The following is a 20,069-nucleotide window of genomic DNA, read 5'->3' as shown; positions in this document are numbered from 1 at the left end:
GCGCCCTGCCAAACACTCCTTCTTAGTCTCTCCTCTCTCCCTCTCCCTTGCTTATCACCCATCTCGGTTGTTTGTTTTTTATGACTCGGCGTCAATTCAGCATTTAATTTTTGCAGACGCATTAGAGTTTGACTTGTTTTTGTATTATGTTTTTTGTATGATTTTTACAGCCAGCCCACACACGCTTCTGATGTAGCCACTGCCCACAGCGAGTCGCCACTGTGACCGCATTTGATAGGCGCCCAGTTTTGCAGTTTTCCAGTTGCCGCAGCAGTTGCAGTTGTTAAATTGTTTTCGGGGGCAACTCTGGCAAAAATATGTGTTGTGGTGCCGCAAGTTGGTTAACCAAAGTCGAGCAACTATGTTGCCAAATCAATGTAAAAGCGAAACCACAACTGAGGCAAGTGCAGAAATTGGGAAAAGAGAACTGACAAATAGAGCATCAATTGGGTCCACAAAATAAGGAAATTTGCATATAATATATCCATAAGAACTGACTAAAAAATATACACAAATCTAGGTCTACAGATTAAACATGTAAAATCACACTTCTCATAAAAATATTGAATAATTTGATGGCAAGAGTTAAGTTACAGCTGTGCTCCTTGAAATAGCAGTGCTTACGACCTTTGCGTTTGAAAATTAAAAATACTATTATAAACACAACTTTAAGACAACTTTAAGACGTATTTACTTTTAAATAATTCAAACATTTTTTCATTTTGCACAATTCAATATTTTTGCAAAAATTGATAATCTAAGAAAGAAATCATTATGATGCTCATAATGAACTAGCAGTCGAAAAAAAAAATATAAAAAAATTCAAAATAGAACACAACTATTTTTAAAGTCTCGAATTTTTAGATATTAATGATATAACTATATGACAAATATTTGATCATATTATGTTGAATAACTTAGTTCAAGTATATAATACTTTATATTCTATAAATATAATTTGAAAGTCACATCTGTATACAAAGTTCTGTCAGTAATCTGCATCAACATAAAGCTATAAATCCAAAAGGTGTAACAACTATTCGTTTAAAATATATTTAAATTCTTCTTTATGCTACCATAGTAGATCTTTTCGATTACAATATACGTGACTGTTGTGCAAAGTGTCCGATTGGCCAAAAGGTAACGCTGTATGTTAGTTCTCTTCAATGCAGGTCTAATAAGGAGGTGAGTGTCGAGACCTGAACTCTAACCTGAGCACTTCCAAAGCTGTTTCGGGAACAACTTTCATAAATAGTAGAAAGCGTTGCCGTACATAATGCGTTGTGGATGTGGCTAATGCCCAGTGGCAGTGGCATGATATCGACTCGGTCATAAATTGTGAGTGCATATGAGTGTACTCACAACGCATTTATTTATTACCGGCCCTACACTCGTTCCCTCACACTCCACTCTACAACTCCTAAGCACGCACAACTCCAAAACAAATTTTCCAATTTAAAGAAAAGAAAAAAACTATAAAATTGACCCTCGACGCAACACCAGAAAAAGTTATCTATAGATCGATGGTCGGAGCTCAGTTATCATGGTGTTTTGTTTGTACACAGATATGCAGAGAAAATAAGTAAATAAGTGTAACTAATTAAGGTTGCGAGACTAACAGATACTCTGTAATTGATGAGGCAATTATAGCAAGTGTAGAAAGCAAAAGTGCAGGGAGTGCATAGATTAAAAAATGATTTAATGGGTTGCATTTTTAAAAGATACTTTGTACATTAAAAAAAATACTTAAATGGGAAGAACAGTTTTGAGATTTATTATAAGACGATAAAACAAAGATTCTGTATTAATAGCGCAAATAAGAGTAAAAGAAAATAAGATGACATTTTGCAATAAAACATTCACTTATTTAATCCCCAGAAATATAGATGACATATTGAGATCAAACATTAAATCTTTCTTCCCCAAACGAAGAAGTTGTACAGGGTATAAGAAAAAGCATATATTTTGTTGTGCTGATAAGGCAATCAATAAAACAAATAGCACAGTTTATTGAACCAACGGCGGGTCAGAGAAGGCAATTAAGTGCCTACATTGTGGGGAGACTGGGGGAAGAGAATATTTCCATGCTTGTGTATAGCTGCCAAATGTTAATTTCTTGCTCAACTAAGATTAATGTGGTGTCTTTTGAGTGGGCGAGAGAGAGAAGAGAGGAGGAGAGCGGGAACTCCCGAATAGTAGTCTTATTGCTAGTCAAAGGTATTAAAGGCTTTTGTTTGTACATTGTCAGACGATAATGTGGCAAATATTTACAGGTAGGTCTCGACACTCGCCTCGACAGAGAGTCGCACATTGAGACGGGTTTGGCGTTGGAAAGAGGCTTTGGCTTGGCTGTCAGGTCAAATATTTGATATCAAAATATTTACACAACACAAAAAAAACACCCAATCCTAACGATGAATGTGATATTTGAGGTGTGTGTGTGTGGCCCTGAACTTGTTGCAGGTTTGAGAGAGTCGAGTCGAGTTTATAACGCACACCACACAAATGCTACAAATGCCCGATAATTTGCATATGGCAAAGGCAATGGCAAATCCAAAGCCAAACGCCGAATAGTATTCAGTGAGTACTCGCTTGAGTTGCGACGACTTTTGCATATAAAGCATGCGTTGATCTGGCCAAAGTTTTAATTGAATGCGAAGGCAGAGGGAAGCATTCAACTTCGACTTAACAGCACATCAATCACATTTTGGCAGCCACTGGGCCTCATCTATGCCCTCACTCCGCTCCTGCAGCAGCTCCTGCGTATGCGACGTGACTTCCGCTGGGTGGCAACTTAGATCTCTTGGCAGGCAGCAGCAGCAGCCTCGTCACTTGCCCCCGCACACTTTGTTGCAGTCTATCTACGCTCAGACATGCCTCTAGTGGCATATTCTGAAACTGTTCCTGCAACTGCTGAGCTGCGCTGTGTTCTGCTCTGTTTTCTTGTACTGAGCTGAGCTGTCGTGTCAAACACTTTGCTGCAAAAGTTCAAGTGCGTGTGTCTCTTCGAATTGTGCTTCCTTGACTTGGTCGTGTTTGTTGTGCATGTTCTTGTTCCTGCTCCCTTTGTTTGTTGTTATTCTAACGCGTAATTTCACGCCTGTCAGCGCAACACAACTTGCCACAGCGTGAGGCAGTCAGCCGATTCCCTTTGGCTCTTGGTACTGACTTTTCGGCTAATCGAAAGCAAAGTTTAACCCTCTTGCATAACAAGCCAATTTTACAAACTCCTCAGCGAATGGGATTTCCGCATTGATTACTAATATTGTACAAATTTAAATGTTTCTTCTATTATCTCAGATTCTATGTAAACTATAAACATGCTTTGATACCGATTTTAGCTCTACACGATATATTTATTGCATCCCTGAAAGTACTATATTCGTTAGTTATCGTTATTACATCCCAGATCTTTTTGCATCCCTACTTGTAAATCAATTGTGGCAGAAAATGCAAATCTTTTGCCAGTAAATCAATATAAATAAGTTGAAATTAGCGAATTGGATTTTTACCCCTAAGCTAATATAAATTTCAATGTTATATTTTCTGTACACTAAATGCATTAATGGCATAAATATATTAAGCATGGACAAGTGTGGTCGTAATCCATACTTAATTGATGCAAAATTTATTTTGCTTTGTGCCGCCTCGAGTCATGTTCGACACGTGTGTGAATATTCCAGCACACATTTACCTATACATATGGAGATATATAATGTGTTGTATTTAATACTTGCTGAATACGCAATTGAAAATTATACACAATTTAATTCGGCTTTTGATCTGCATTCAGATCAAATTCTTTCAGCAACTGTTTGCATTGAGCCATTCGTTTGCGAATTTTGGTAAGAATGTTGGAAATACTTATGGCTCTTCCTTATTTGAGTGAGCAGATGACGCTTCAGGAACTGGAGAGCACGCTTTTGCTTGGACATCTTGAGTAAGTCCAGGACACGCTTCTGATATGGCTGACGAAGTTTGATGCTGCGACTCTGGATGCACTTAAAGAGGGAAGCCCAATGACCCTTAAACTTCTTGTTGTTCATTTGTGCGGCTCTAAAGTCGCGGCGTAGATATAATTATTATTTGCCAAGAATGAGAAAACAAACTTTAGTCTCAATTTCTCGTTGACTCCTGTAGGTGGTTGAGAAGGAAATGACAGTCTGAATCAAAACTGTTTTATAGCTATTCTCACTTTGAACAAATAGTTCACTGGGATTAAGGAAACCCTGAACTATCGATAACTTAGAAGTATTGCTTAAAAAAGTGTGTACAAACTAAAATTGTATGGTCAAATGGATTGAAAAGAAACGCATAAAAGTAATCAAAAAAACTTTATTGGTGAAGTGAGATTAAAGTTGCCGCAAAGCTTAAGAATATCAATTCAAACAAAACCACTGCATAAAACAGAACAAAACAATTTAATATCCTCGCAATTATTTGTATTCATTGATTGAGACTCGGTCTCAAGTATAAAAGCGTAATATATATGCTAAGTAGTCATCAACTACTACCAACTACCAACTACCAGCATAGTCCATATCATATCGCATCGTATCGTATATTGTACATTGTCTCGCCGCTGTCATTGTTCTGGCTTCTCCTTCCTTCCACATTGTCTCGGCAGATATGCAAATATATAGGTGGTAAAATAGTAGACTCCACTGCACTTTTCACGTTCACGTTCTGTTCTGTTCTGTTCTGTGCGCTGGCAATGACACAAATTTGCTGTTGTCTTGCGACCATCATTAAGAGTGCTGAGTGAAGTGCTGAGAGCGTAACTATCTATGACAACACAACATGCCATCTACACACACATTACGAGTCGAGTACAACATTGTTTAGCTATGCCCTAATGTGGCAGCAAGTACGTAATTGAATTCCAACGCCAGCAGCAGCTGATGAATGCATTTAAAGTGGGAATAGGCTTCATAAATAACCTAAGCGCAGTTTAGTTCCAGTTGAAAGACAAGCGGAGCAGCAAATGATAAACTGCAATGCCACTAATTAGAATAGAACTTTTTCCCTTGGTTTGACAGAGATAAATCAGTCCTCAAAACATTTAATAAATCGACTTGAATGAGAAGTTGTCAGAGACTTTCAACTGCATAACAAAGTGTGATGATTAATTTGTTAAAGATTTACATTTGATGAACTTGAGTATCTAATGAAAGATACGGACTAACGTTCATTGGCATTTATTCGCAGAATGGAATTTAGACACTCTATAAAGCTTTGGAATCTGAGTTATCGGCGTCTACAATTTCTATACTTTAGTGTTAAATTCCACACTACTTCTAGGCATCCCATTCGTAAACAGCAAGCTTTAATGCAGCGAGCTCAGTTGGTTAATCAGTTGGAAGTCATTAGCTACCAAAAGACAAAAATAACATCACCTCATGTCAACACTGCACTCAAAAGTCTGTGAATGAGAAGTTGGCCTGGTCGGAAAAACTAACGCTGACAGCGTTTCGGCTGCAGACTTACGCAGTTTTTCCGAGGCAAACTGAAACTGGAAGTCGAGTGAATGTGCTTAGCATGGTCTGCAGTGGACAGCGTTGACTGAAGGAGACGACGACGTCAAGTCAAGTGTTTGCCTGTGGCACATAAAGTGTGGAGTCTAATGGGCCAAGCCAATGGAGCAACAACTGGAGCCGATTGCTCGACTAAGACCAGTCGCATTTTAAGCATTTTATGCAAATGTCCGCAGCGACACGTAAATTAGCGCAAAGCAACTCTTAAGCGCAACTCGATTGTGGCCAAGTTGCAATAGCAACGGCAACAAACTAAACTTGACAGCTCAATTGAGGATGCCACCCCAGTGAGATGAAGATCTCTCTGACTTCCTTCCAACTCTTTCGTTGACTCTCTTTCGCTCTCTATCTTTCTCTCTCTCTGTTGGCCAACAGATAATTGCCATTAATCAGAAATCGAGTCGCGGGCGCGTCATAAACTGCACAAAATAATCGACTTTTTGGCATTGCAATCGCTGCAAATGCCAACAGAGCTCAGACAAAGACGGACAGCGCGGGTTCAACAGCTCAACAGATCGCGACCAGTCTCTCTCTCTCTCTCTCCCTCTTTCTCAGATCACCAGATCGCACCATGGCTATGATATATGCAGCACTTAGTACCTACTTAAGTTGCGCGAACGCGAGCTCCGACGAACAGCGTTTGAGATAAGATCACGGCTTCACGGCAACTGCCAACAAAGATCGCTGCCAGTGTGCCCCTGCTTACAGCTACCATCTGTTCCCCACATCGGTTAGGGGCGAAGTGGGGGGCTTGTCATGCTGCCCGCAAATACAGATGTGGCACAGTGTCATGAGTATTATTGCAAAGTGTATAATATTTGGTAAAATTATTCACAATTTGCTAGATCATCATTAGAGTAATTGCTGGCTTTGCAAATTACTGCTTAAATGTTGTCTATAGGTTCTAGGGGATTAAATGTGAGGGAACAATAAGAGAGGAAACTCAATACACAAATGTAGACCAGCTGTTTATTGTATTATTTTCAACTCTCTTGCTCCCTAAGGTCTGAATTCGAAAACAGCAAAGTGTCTAATGTTTTTGTTAATCCTTTTGAGCCATCTACCTGAGTTTTCTATTATATTTCAATATTTTCCCTTTCAATATGTCTATTGTCTATAAATCTGTGCAAAGTTAAGATCCCGTTTCTTTTCTTTTCTTTATTTAATATTGGACTGTCGCTAGGGTAGAAATATCTTGAACTATTTTTGTAACACTTTACTTTTTTTGTGATCTCAACTTCAAAAATAAATAATCCCTAAATCTCCGCTTCCCCAAAACCATCGACATCACACCACTGTGCGCTGGGAGGAGGACAATAACAGTGGCACAGACGCTGCCGCTGCCGCTGCCGCTGGTAAGTGGTATGAAGTACGTGCATTTTGTAGATAATATTAAAATAATAGCAAAGACTGAGCATTCGAGTCAGAGCCAAAGCTACAAAAACGAAGACAGAGTCGACTTGGGATCGGCTGCTGTAGTCGATGTTGTTGTTGTTGCTTTTGTCTTGTGCTGTTTGTAACAAATTACTTGGGTTGGCAACACCCCAGACCCCCTTACTCCCCGCCACGTTCCTCTCTCTCTCTTTCTTGAGTTCACGACGCGTCGTTTGTCGTCGCCGTTGTAAGCGTTGCTCGTTTTTCATGTTCTATTTTGTGTGGCAATTGCAGTCGCTAGATTAAAACAGCAGATACAGATACAGCCAGCGAACAGACTGAGAGATACGAGTAGTCGATAGAGACTGAAACAGTGAAGTAGTGAGGGGACTTTGTGAGGGATTTGAACGATCGATCGACTTTAATGCAGCCCCATGGCCAGCATTGGGTTAGACGAAGAGCACGAGAGAAACGTTTAACCGATAAGCGTCTGATAAGTGTGGCGACTCACGGACGTGCCACCAAAATGACCAACTCAATTTGGCTGCCGCCGCATTTTCAATTAATGCTGCCCCCAAGGCGGCGACAACAACTGTTGTTCTCTCCCAAAAAAAAATAAAATAATTATGAAACGAGTTTCATTTCGCTTTTCAGTCTCTCTGACTCATGGCCCAGGGGAAAGAGCAACAACGTCAACTTTTAATTGAGTTTGTTTGTGAACACAGCTGCAAGCTGATCTTCAGGTTGCAAGGTTGTTGCTTGTTGTTGGTTGCTGCTGCTGAGAGGTGTTGCCTGTGCTTCCTGTGATTAAGCGAATTGGCCAGCCAAGTCTAGTTGAAGTCCTAGTCCGCAGTCAGAGTTAATAATGTTTGGGGCGTTTAATGGTCGAGAAGCCTCTGTGCAGAAGCCGAGTGTAATTTTATGAGCCAGTTTCTCGCCTCGCCTTCGCTTCGCTTGGCATCGACTTGGACTTGATTTCGGTATCGGTATCTGAGGTGTCTTGCACTTATTGCAGTTGTTAAAGTGCCGTTAACAAAGCACGCTTAAATTACCTGCGGCTTGAAGAGACAAGGTTAAGTACAATTGCTGCCTTTAGTCGATCTGTCTGTTGTCTGTTGGCAAGTTCACACTTTCTTGGCATTGTTGTGGCTAGAATTTAAAAGGCTTCAGCTGCAATTGTTGTGGCTGATTGGCTTGCTCTACTCCAGCTTCAGCTTCGACTTCGACTCCGACTCCCACACTGCTATGCAAATTGGCAGCCACGCCCACACTCTACAGCCCTACGCTTGGGCCCATTTCCAATGTTACGAGTAATTGCAATGCAAAATAAAATAAATAACTAAGAAACCAGAGCAGAGGAAGGGAGAGCAAGAAAAGAGACAGAGAAAAAGTGAATTTTATGGCATTTCCTGCTGCCATATTCATGCGAATTGTGGATGATGCTCTGCTGTGGAGATCAGCACATGAAGTTGGGACAGATCTCTGACCAGAGCGTTGGGTGCGTTGAACTGCAGCTGCAACAGCAACAACAACGACAACACACAACTACAATTGCGGCAGCAACAACAACCCGAAGCAACGACAACATTCGTCTCGCTTTTGGAGCTGTGTTTTGGGATTTCTCCCTGCAGTCCTTCTCCTCCTCATTCCCTTGTTGTTTTTGCTGTTTTGAATTATTCATGTTGTCTTTTCGAATTGGTTAAAAAGGCAGAAGAACTCGGCCCGAAATTGCAGCAAAAAGGAGCGAGAGCGTGATGCAAAGTTTGTGGCAAGTTTGCTCTTCGATGCTTTTGAAAAATGTTTGCAACATGCATGTTCCCCCTGCTGTTGCTGCTGCTGTTGCTGCTCTTGTTATGCTTGTGGTCAGACCATAAAACACACATAAAAATAACAGTGAAAAAAAGGGAAACAAGGAAAACACGACATGCCAAAAATGCAATTCATTGTTTAATTCGTGCGTAAATTTATGTGCGCGCAAATTAAAATTAATTTTTGCTCTTAAATTTCCTTATTTTTTCTTCATTTAGTTTCGTAATTTAATGCACGCCTGATAGCAGCGAATATAACGGCACAAACTGTTAATAAAAAGGCAAAACAACAGCAGCGGCAATAAAAAGTGTGAATTAAATGCGTTAACATTTCACACAGGGGAAAAATGTGAGAGGTTTACGAAATGGATGATTTGACTGGGAATTAAAAGGAATAAAATTTGCTGCGTTGTTGAGTTGAACTGGGAATTGTAAATAATGAAAGTGGCCGAAGCCCCCTAAGAAAGTGTATGCAAATAAATAGATTGCCAACTGAGGAATTTAGCATAAAAATGGTTAACAACTTTAAGGAATGCAGAGATATTTATCACCCTCAAGCTTCAACAAAATCTACTTAAATCTGTTAAATCTAAGAGATATCTTTTTCATCTTTTAATCTAACAAGATTTAAAAATAAATATTTAACTAATATTAGAGTTTCTCTTCTATTCTTCAGCATTCCATTGTGTTGGATTTCGAAACCCGCACTCAATATTGATATTAAATCCTATTCTTATACTTCCAAGTGTATTTGCTAGCTCCGTAAGTAGTTGCAATATTTGTTTAGAATTGCATTTGTCTAGGGAAAATAGTTGTTGGAGTTGCCATAGCAATTGCAACCTTGAACAATGTCAAAGCCACCGGCAAACTAAACACACAACACAGCCAAACACAAATAGACTTAAAAAGGAGCCAAGTTGGCACAAAGACTTGGACTTGGCTGGTTGCAGAAGAACGACAATTCCTTTTGCCGTGCCGTTGTTATTTTGTTTGCACTGATTGAAAATTGACAGAATGTTGAGAGAATTCACAGTTGTTCTGCTCTGTTCTCTTCTGTGTTGCACCGCCAATCCCTACAATGATGGCGGAAGGTATAAGGATAGATCCTTTGGCAGACCTGCCCTTACACTTAGTCACAGAGCTGAGGCAATTTCCGTTTTGTGGCAAATGAGAGAGAGAAAGAGACACGGCAATGGACTGTAATTAGTTGGCAGCAGGCAGCAGGCAAAATGAGTGAGAAACAGAAAATGAAACTGAACCGAACTCAAGCAAAGAAATGACCTCATTTCTGGGCACATTCACTCCACCACGTCCTCCTCACATCACAATCGCATACATTTTTATGTGTGTGTAGTACATTGTGTACACATTGCGACAGAGTCTGTCGCCCTGAGGCCAAAGCGGACCATATGGAAATGTTTATGGCCGACGAGCGAGCGAGCGCACCCTTCAAAAAGGGGTGTGAAATTAGAATAACATGTCACTCATATTCCGTATATCACGTAATGCGGCCAAATATGCTGGCTGACAGTTAGCCTGTGTTCTTCATAAGCTCTGCAGGATTCGCTTTGGTATCCAGGAGTAACATGAGCACACGAGCACGAAACACATAACGAAACAATTGTCACAGTTCACAGAAGGGACTTGGCCAAAGCAGTAAGCAGTGAATTATGGCCATTAAAAAAGCAAAAAGTGAAAAGGAAGCAGGTATTACTTGTATTTATGGATGGGAGAGAATGGAGCAAGCCACAGCAACAGCAACAGCAGCAGCAGGACTTTGCTTTCAGGCTACACCCAGTTCATTATTTTTATTGTTATTGTTGTTGGCGTTGTTCTCGCTGCTCCTGTGTGCGGCACTAAGATTTTTTAATTACTGCTTGGTCATTAATTAAGGCCACTCTCTCTCCCTCTCACTGCTGTGTAGGTGAATGTTCAAGCCATAAATTGCCTTTTTAAAGCACTTTGCAAGCAAGTGAAATGTGTCTTTCAAGCAGTAGAAGAGCAATTCTTTTGTAGGCAGTCGTATATAGTGAAAGTACTCGCAGGATTATTATAATTACTCTGCCGGAGTTTAAGAATCGTATAAGAGAGCAAAGTACTTTCGCTAAGCACAAAATGGTTGGCTACGATAAGACAGAATTCTTAAGAATCATTTATATCAAATGCAGGTGTGTAAAGTTGTTTTTTAAATTCAACATAAAATTTCTAATGACTTTTTCGAGAAGTTATTTGAGTGTGCAAGACTGTTTTAGGATATAGCTAAAGTTATTATCAAAAAATATACTTCTTAACTACCTAAGAACATTTAAAAAGTATTTAAAAATAATTTTGAAGACCACAATATTGAGCTTGAAATATTCAAGACTCTGTCTTGGCTTATATCTGAAGTATAAAGCATAAAAAAATCTTTTAAACCAAAAAATATTCAAAATTAAATATTCTTTAGTCTGTTTTAAGATATATCTGAAGTAAGTATTCACAAATAGTATGTAAAAATATAATGTTAGACCGTAATAATACTTAGAATGAAATATTCTACAGATTTAATAGGATATGTACTATATTTTCCCTTGGTACTTTTTCATATTATGTCAATTACTTTCCAGAATATATATTATAAAGAGGTGACGCTTTCTGTCATAACGCTAAACCCAAAAAGCCCGTCATGGCAACTACGCAACCTAAAGCTGAAATCAGCATGACATGCTGTTTGCGATTGATGCGTTGGTTAGTTAGATAAAGCCGGTCTCTGACCCATATATTTTGACATACTGTTTGTTACACGCAATTTGCATATATCCATGTGTAGTAGTATGTATGTATAATAGCCCAAAAGTTGTTATGATAAAGCACATGCCATGCCATAGCAAGGCGAGAGCTTATCATTATTTTTTGTTTGACTTTTTCCCACTTTCCCGGGGATGTTCATATTTTTTTTTCTTTCTGCGCTGTCCTGGCTGTGGCAGTGATAAATTTGAGGCACCCCACGAGCTCAGAGCTGAGGGTGTTTTGGTTGCCTTGACGGCATTTTCTTTCCCCTATCGCCATGCGAAAGGCATTTAATTTGTTTGCATTATTTGCGCATTTTGTGAGGATTTTCTTTTCCTTTCCTACGGTTTATTTTTAGATAGAAAACTGAGAAATTGAAAGACGTTTTGCGCGCTTGCCTGCAGAAAATTAATCAACTAATGCGTTACAGCTGCCAGAGTCGTGATATCTGACCTGTTTCCAAGGGATTTTCTTTATCTACCTGTACAGTTGAGACACTTGTTGTTTGGCATCGAATACACGTAAATATTTATACTCGAGCAGTTACAACAAGTGCAGTAACGAGTCAAACATAATTACACTGCAGGGTATCGGCTAAATATTTACTGTTACCGATATACAATATCGATTTTCGTTTCGCATTTTTTGCTGTCAGTCAGTGCAGATCATAGGAGACAAGTTAAACTTCAAATCGATTATTCCCAATCGTTTCAATGTTTACTGAATATTCAAGAAATTCGACGGGTTTCAAGTTTGATAGCTGGTAAACAAATGCGACACATTTCATCATGTCGCAAATTCTTGCTAACGAATGAGTCGAGAACCCGAGTATGAGTCGAACTCAACTCATTAGGACTGTTAACCATCCAAAAAAAAATAAAGATAACGAATTGCTGATAAATGAATATTGGCAACGGCCTTGTCTTATCTTATGGGCAAAGTAAACTACACTCTGTCAATTATCGAATGACTAGTTTATTATGGATAGGGTCGCATGATTGTGTGTGATTGTCAAAGCTCTTTCACATGTATGCGCTACGAACTCGCAATCTGTCCTTATCAGTAATAAACTAATTTAGGAATAATGATTAGTTAGAAACTGCAACTAAACCTGCTTTTTTGCACGTCAACCAGACAGGTTGTCACCAACCAACCAAACATATGGCAATGTGGCGATAGATAGTTTGTTATATTCGTATTTGGATTGCATTCCATTCACACTCTTATTCTTACCTTGACTCGCATGCGAAACTGTCGCCAGTTGTAATTGGCCAATCGAAATTGCAATCCACATCCACAGCCATTTGTTAGTCCTGCGGCTACTTCCGTTATTTGCCATTGTGAGTTGTTGTTTCTGCTACGAAAACTGTGAAACCGTTGTTTGCGCTATTTGCGCTCTTATTTGAATAGTAACGATTTTGCTTTGCCGTTTAAGCTATGTTTGTTGTGTCTTTGTTTTTGTTTCCACTGCGCTGCATTTTGACGGCCTCAAATTCTGCTTTGGTTTCGTTTTCTTTCTTGTCTTCACTTTCGCACACACATTCTACACATTCCCCACATTTTATACACTTATTTCTTTCTTTAGCTTTTTGTATTTTTTCTTTTTTGTCGCTCACTCCACTTTTGTTGTGTATTCGCCGAATTTTGGCGTGTCGATGTTCTTGCTTGCGTTTTCGTTGGAAACCTGCGACGGCTACTTGAGGAATATATCCATTGAACTCTAGCTGTTGATTTTGTTTTGCCGGCTGCAATAATAAACAACACTAGCCGGAAGAGCAACAACTAATTAGATCGATTTTCGGTGCATTTGTTGTTCTTTTACAAACAAAACACTTTTACCGTGGCGCATCCAACAACAATTACTATGAGCACAAGCGCCAGGCACTACCAACAACAACAGCGACATCAACAAATTGCGCACACAGTAGCGTTATCTCACTCTAACCTACGTAACTGTCCTTTCGTCGCAGGCAAGCGTCGCGAATTGTATTTTCTCAATGGAATGATTTTTGCTTATATTGTGTATTAGAAATGTTGCACGTATTATATTTATATATGTTATTGCACTTTACTTTTAGTTAAATGTATATGTTTAACATTTTGTTTGATTAAAACGCGGTTTTAATACATCAAAAAAGAAGCGAAATACGCGCGCAAACAACCTCACGCGACCACAATTAAAAAGAGACTGACGAAAGGCGCCTGAACAAGAAGCAAAAATGCAGACATTCAAACTGCATGCGAGAGAGCGAGAGAGCATACGAAAATGAGCGCCACAATTTAACCCTCAGTGTTGTGAGAGAGAAATTCATCGCCACAAAGCCATATATCGATACACACTATCGAAGACAAATACCACTATGAGAAAGACTTCGATATACACAGTTATTTGGTGAGCGGAGTCAAAATAATTATAAATTGTGGGAGATTAGATTATTTTCTAGTCAATCGATTTGTAACATTTATAGATATTGGCACCTTGCTAGTTTTGCTCCATATTAATCGGCAGCTACACTTTCCAGCACTGGCTGGCGCCAGTCGACGACAATTTGAATTGACGGGACAAATTAACCCATTTGGATTTAAATTGATTTAATTGATTTCTATTGCATTGCTTTATATGTTTACCATGCAAATTGATTTAACAGCAATGTCGCGACGCATGTCTAGCAAAATGTCGACTGATTCAATTAACTGCAACTGTCATCTGTACAAGTATTTATTCATTTATTTCCATATGCCCTTTTGACTTTACGTTTTTGCAATTTGTTTTAACACAAAGTACGTCTAACTTTTTTTTTGCATTCATATGCATAAAATAAAAAATGCACAACTTTTTACATTCATACATATATGTTTTAATTTTCCGCCGAGTGTCGCGGTCACAATTCGTTTGATTGCCACCCCTTAACAGCGCCCAGTTGCCAGGTTGTGGTTCAAAGTTGTAGCCGCAAATTTCCATAGCAAAAGAAAAGCTCTCAGCCAACTCGTTCTATGCATAAAAATGAAAAAGTTCAGCTCAGTTAGGCTTTAAATTTGCCTTTAAGTGGTCAAAAGCGGCACTAGCAGCACAAAAAAAAAAAAAAAAGAAAAAGAACCCAGTAAAATGATAAATTTAAAATTAAATGCACAGACATTTGCGCAAATTGCCCGAAAATGGTCAGAAGAAGTGGAGAGTGGAGAGTCGAGTGGGAGGAGCATGTTTAAAAAATGAATTTACTCTGTGCATTTTGGCAAGAACGTGAAAGGAAGAGCGAGAGGAAATGAAGGATGGTAGATGGAGGAGGGTAGATGGAGGAGGATGGTGGAGGCTTCATCAGTGAAACTCGAAAGTGGGTCAAGTTATGTGGATTTATCAAATTGCCAGGCAAAAGATTTACAAGCTCGCCGCTAATTGCAGCGTTTCAATGGCTTTCCTGGAATGATGCTGGGCTGCCAGCTGACTGCTCACTGCCTTCATCCCATCCCATCCCATCCCATCCCATTGCATCCATCCTGTTCCGGCGCAATTCGAAACCACTAATTTTCATTTTAATTAATGGAGCTGTCGGTGTCTGTCTGTTAGTTTGTCATTTGAAATGACGGGCGAAGGCGAAGAAAGTTACTTCCACGGGCTTTAAAGCCGCCCACAAACAGCATGAAGCTGAGTACTTGCTGCAATGCTGCATGAATGCACAGCTAATGCGAATGAATAATGTTAATTGAAGCAACTGTATTAAACTGTAATTAAAATATTTATTATTTATAGTAAAGACTTGGGTACACATTATTATTAATCTTTTTGCTATACCAAACATAAACATAACCTCAATCGTTCTTTGTTAAGTGGTTTAATCAATTAGTTAGATGTAATTTAAAATGCATTCTTTTAAACGTCACGTACATGTTGACACACTTACATAGCATACCCGGTTTCGGAGGTTATACCCAGTGTTTTTGTACCTTAATTGCAAGTGACTTCGACGCAAACCGAAAATTGCGTTGGCTGTGCGAAAATGAGATAGACTGCGATGAGATGCAGACTGAGTGAGAGAGAAGGAGATGGAGACTACAACGAGAGTTAAATTAAGTTAGCGACGAGACGACTTGACAGCAATAACAACAACAGCAACAACAACAACAACGAAAATAATAAATACTTATATTCATATGCATACGGGCATAAATCAAAATCAACTTGTAAATTTAATATGTCGCCGTGTTTGTGGCGCTTGCCACATGATTTATGCCGATGGATTTTTCGAATTGGCGAGCTTAAAATGAGGAAAACAAAAAATAAACGAGATATTGCATCGAGGAATCGAGGGGGAAACGAAGGAATTGCACTTAACATTCGACAGGTTCTCACCAGAGACAACAATAAACCAATTGGTAGGCACATCAGTTCGCTCCAGTTTTATTCTCCCCCAAAACCAAACGGAATTTTCACACATTAAAATTAGTTGGAAAACGCCCCCATTCCAAAAGCCCCAAACTCAAACTCAAACCGAACCTCAACCTGTGCCCCTATAACTTGCCCCTTCTCCCCTACTTAGTGCTCCCCTCAAGACATTGAATAATGACAATTTCAGGCGCTGGCGACAGTTTGACAGCTTGTGGATCTCCGGCTCTCTTTGCTTCATAGAAAAACAGAAATGAACAATTATAGGCTTGTTTTATTGATGATCAAATACTCTTATGGATTATTTCGATAGCATTTCTAAAACACATTTTGTAAAATTAATGCTATATTGATTATTTATTTTGCTTTATTAATGTATATAGTACTTACATTCTTTGATTATGTTATTCATAAGCATATAACGATTTATTAAAATGATTTACAAAATAAAAACCTATTCTATTCATTAAAATCGTTTTTTAATATATAGGAACAACTTTTGTGCACACTCTGATTTTGTTTATATTGTAAATTACAATTTATAATTCATTAAAATATTCTGAAAAGTAGTTAACTTAACAATATTCAAACTTTATTGATTTTTATTACTAAGAGGGTCTAAATACAATACATATGTGAAGAAAAAATAAAAATAGCATTCAATAGATTGTCTTTGTGCCAATAAGAACTCAGAACAGTAAATTAAAAACTAGAACAATCCTTTAAATAATCTCATGTTACAAATCACTTGAGAAAGTCAATGCGCCTTTAGGTTAGTGTATCGCTATACATGTGTCTAGTTGGTGTGAAACGAAAGCAAAATTAGGACTTGACTTGCACTTGGACTTGGTCTACAAAGTTGTGTGTGTGTATGTGTGTGTGTGTGTGAGTGAGTAAGTGTTTGTTGCATGCCACATGTCTCGAGTTTTGAGCTAAATAAATGAGTTTGTCAGGCGGCAGCGACATGATTTGATAATTGCTTTTAAATGCAATTCGAAAGCGGCTCAGAAAGTGGCCAAAAACAGGAAATGCTTACCCATATAACATATGTATACATATATATGTAGATGATCTGCATAAATTAATACATTTGGTACGTGGATGGAGCATAATTATGATATTTATACTGTTCGCTACTGTGACAGCGGAGGCTTTTCTTTCTTTATGGCCATGTCTAAAGTTTTGGCCATTGACATTTGGCTTAATCAGTTAAATCGGCAGCAGCAGCCGCAACTTCGAGTCTTTGGAGTGAGTCAGAAATCAAGACAACTGGGTGGAGTTCTGGCCTCAAGCTTACGTAAGGTTATTAGACCCCAAGCAAACATGACGCATGGCAGTCAAGACGCCAAACATAATTTCACTCGACACTCGACAAAGTTTTATGAATGCATTCGAACCGTTAAATGTGGCAATAAAAAGAACTTAGTCAGCTCCAAAGCGAAACTATTTTAATTAATCGCAAAGAAGAACTTCTCATCTTTTTAGGGAGGGTGCCATCCACAGTGGGCTTAGTGTTGTGTCTCTCCTCACTCTCTCCTTCATCCCTGTGGTTGCCTCTCTAATGGACTCGTTAACGCCACTGACAGTCCCTTGGCTGGGTTGCAACTCCTCGCAGTCAGCTGTTGCAGTTGCATCCATGTGCAATGCTGCAGCCCATAAATTAATGCAGTTGCCCCCCACACACACACAGTCACCCCTTTTTTTGCCCACACCATGCCCCACGCTGCATGCCGCATGTCGCATGCCAAAAAAAAGAAATTTACAAGCAACAGCATTTTCCACATGCTTCTCAAGCGTGAATTTTGCGCACATGTCGAGTGGCTGCAACGGATCTCAGCGATGGGGCATGCTGCATTGCAACTGCCACAGCCACAGTCACAGCCACTGGCGCCCAAAAGCGTTGACAGCCTGCGAGCAACTTGGCGTCGGATATCCGTAGCAATGGTCAAGTTTGTGTCAAGGCTAGGAAAAACGTGGAGCGACCAAATTGAAATCTGTCAAAAGATGCAAGCGACAGCTGCTCCAATGGAGTGTGCCACAGGGGGGTTGAGGAGAGGGTGAAAGGGGTCGATTCCAGTGAAGGGATGCAGCACATCAGAGTGGATTCTCGGCTCTACTGAAAGATGACAGCTAACAGGACGTTAAAAGCGACGTGCCAGCAAATCTTTTCACTTGAAAGATGAGCTACGAGCAAAAAACAAGGAACTGAGATGAAGTGAGAATAGCTCGGAGATTATTGTGCAGCAAAGCATACATGGAAACATGTTGAACTTATTGATGGATTATGGAAAAGTTAAAAAGATAGTGTAAGAAAAAAATCAATGATTTATATATGAGTTTGGGGATAAGTTTTTCACTTCGAAGTGAAGAAATTAAATGAATAATATCCATCTCTAACTTATTTACGATTCTTTTCAAAAGAAAAGCGTAAATCTTTTCTTAATAATAAATAGAATACAATTTAATAATATTTTTATACAAAATGTATATATATATTTTATTTATTTAAAAATATCAAAAAAAATCTATGATTTCTATGTGAGTTTAGGGATAAGTTTCACACTTCCAAGTGAACAAATTAAATGAATAATATTTATCTCCAACTTTTTGAAGATTTTTTACAAAAGAGTAAATCTTTACTTTATAGTTTTCAAAATATCTATTCAAATCCAAGTTTTCAAATCGAGTATAAGTTAATAATATTTTTATACAAAAAGTATATATTTTATTAATTTATATATATCACAAAAAATCTATGATTTCTACATGAATTTGGGGATAAGTTTCGCACTTCAAAGTGAACAAATTAAATGAATAATATTTATCTCCAACTTTTTGAAGATTTTTATCCACAACAAAAGAGTAAATCTTTACTTTATAGTTTTCAAAATATTTATTCAAATCCAAGTTTTCAAATCGAATATAAGTTAATAATATTTTTATACAAAAAGTATATATTTTATTAATTTATATATATCACAAAAAATCTATGATTTCTACATGAATTTGGGGATAAGTTTCGCACTTCAAAGTGAACAAATTAAATGAATAATATTTATCTTCAACTTTTTGAAGATTTTTATCCACAACAAAAGAATAAATCTTTACTTTATAGTTTTCAAAATATCTATTCAAATCCATTTTTTCAAATCGATTATAATTGAATAATATTTTTATGTTTACAAAATGTTTATATTTTATTTATTTATAAATATCAAGGAAACATTTTGCAAAATTATCCTTATAAATTATTATTATTTATATATGTAATTGAATTGCCAAAAAATATATACTCTCAAGTTGAAGACCATTCCATAGAAATTTGTTACACAAAGTAAGCTTAATAAGATACATTTGAAGAGGCAACCTATACACATTATATCCAATTAAGTTGAATTCAGAATACAACACACAACGAAAGCTGAGATGAGATGAGCACGTGTAACTCGTAGGAATATTTGAGACATCCTTGTGCAATTTTCCCCGCTGCGTAATCCTCCACTTTACACACGCCCAAGAGAGCTTTTCAACATTTACTTTGCGCTTGTATCTTTGTCTTGTCTTCGGCTGACAACTTTTCACTTACTGCTGGGAAATTAATTAAGAGCAGTTCCTCGCTGTTGTTGTTGTTGTTGTTGTTGTTAGGCAATTGTGAAGCGCCAGGCTAAGCCAATAAATCCTTGTTGGCTGTCACACAGCGCAAAAAAAAAAAAAAGAGAGAATATATAGAGTAGTATATTATATGAGTGGGGAGCCACAGATTGGGAAGAGCACATTGTTTATCTCTGGGATGTGGACAAATTAGTGCATTTTAAATTAAGCCAAGCGACTAATTTAATTACAACGCAGTGAGAAATCGCATAAATTTTCACACTCAAATCATTTTAATGAACTGCCAAATCCAACTGTCATCTGTCTGTCTGTCTGCCCGTCCGTCTGTCTGTGTGTCTATTTGGTTCGTCTGTTTGCACACAATTAAAACGTAATTCGAAATAGACACAGACAATGATAGGAAGAGTCAACTGAAATGCATTTGGGAGTTTTGTTGATTTTGGCAGCAAATGGGCAAACTTTTGCAAATTCCCCAAAATGTATTCATCACACAAGTATTTTTCGCGCACTCGCTGTGTAAACAAGTATTTGATTTTTAACAAATATTGACAGCTGAATGACAGTTGATTACGTATTGCGATTTGTGGTTTC

At 38.3% G+C, this 20,069-nt stretch overlaps 1 protein-coding gene across 4 annotated transcripts in view; it reads right to left on the bottom strand.

Annotated features, from left to right (window-relative positions):
• LOC117570368 (neogenin) overlaps window positions 1–13,670 on the bottom strand; it is a 42,021-nt gene extending 28,351 nt beyond the window's left edge. For all 4 annotated transcript variants that reach the window (XM_034251958.2, XM_034251960.2, XM_034251961.2 and 1 more), the window contains exon 1: window positions 12,719–13,670. In XM_034251958.2, the coding sequence (XP_034107849.1) occupies window positions 12,719–12,824 (106 nt within the window). In that variant the 5' untranslated portion in view covers window positions 12,825–13,670. The remainder of the gene's footprint in view (window positions 1–12,718) is intronic.
• Window positions 13,671–20,069: the final 6,399 nt, after the last annotated feature.

Source organism: Drosophila albomicans, chromosome 3 (genome assembly GCF_009650485.2).
Source record: "Drosophila albomicans strain 15112-1751.03 chromosome 3, ASM965048v2, whole genome shotgun sequence".
In the NCBI taxonomy this organism is placed as follows: Eukaryota; Metazoa; Arthropoda; class Insecta; order Diptera; family Drosophilidae; genus Drosophila; species Drosophila albomicans.
This window is presented reverse-complemented; position numbering and strand designations above follow the sequence as displayed.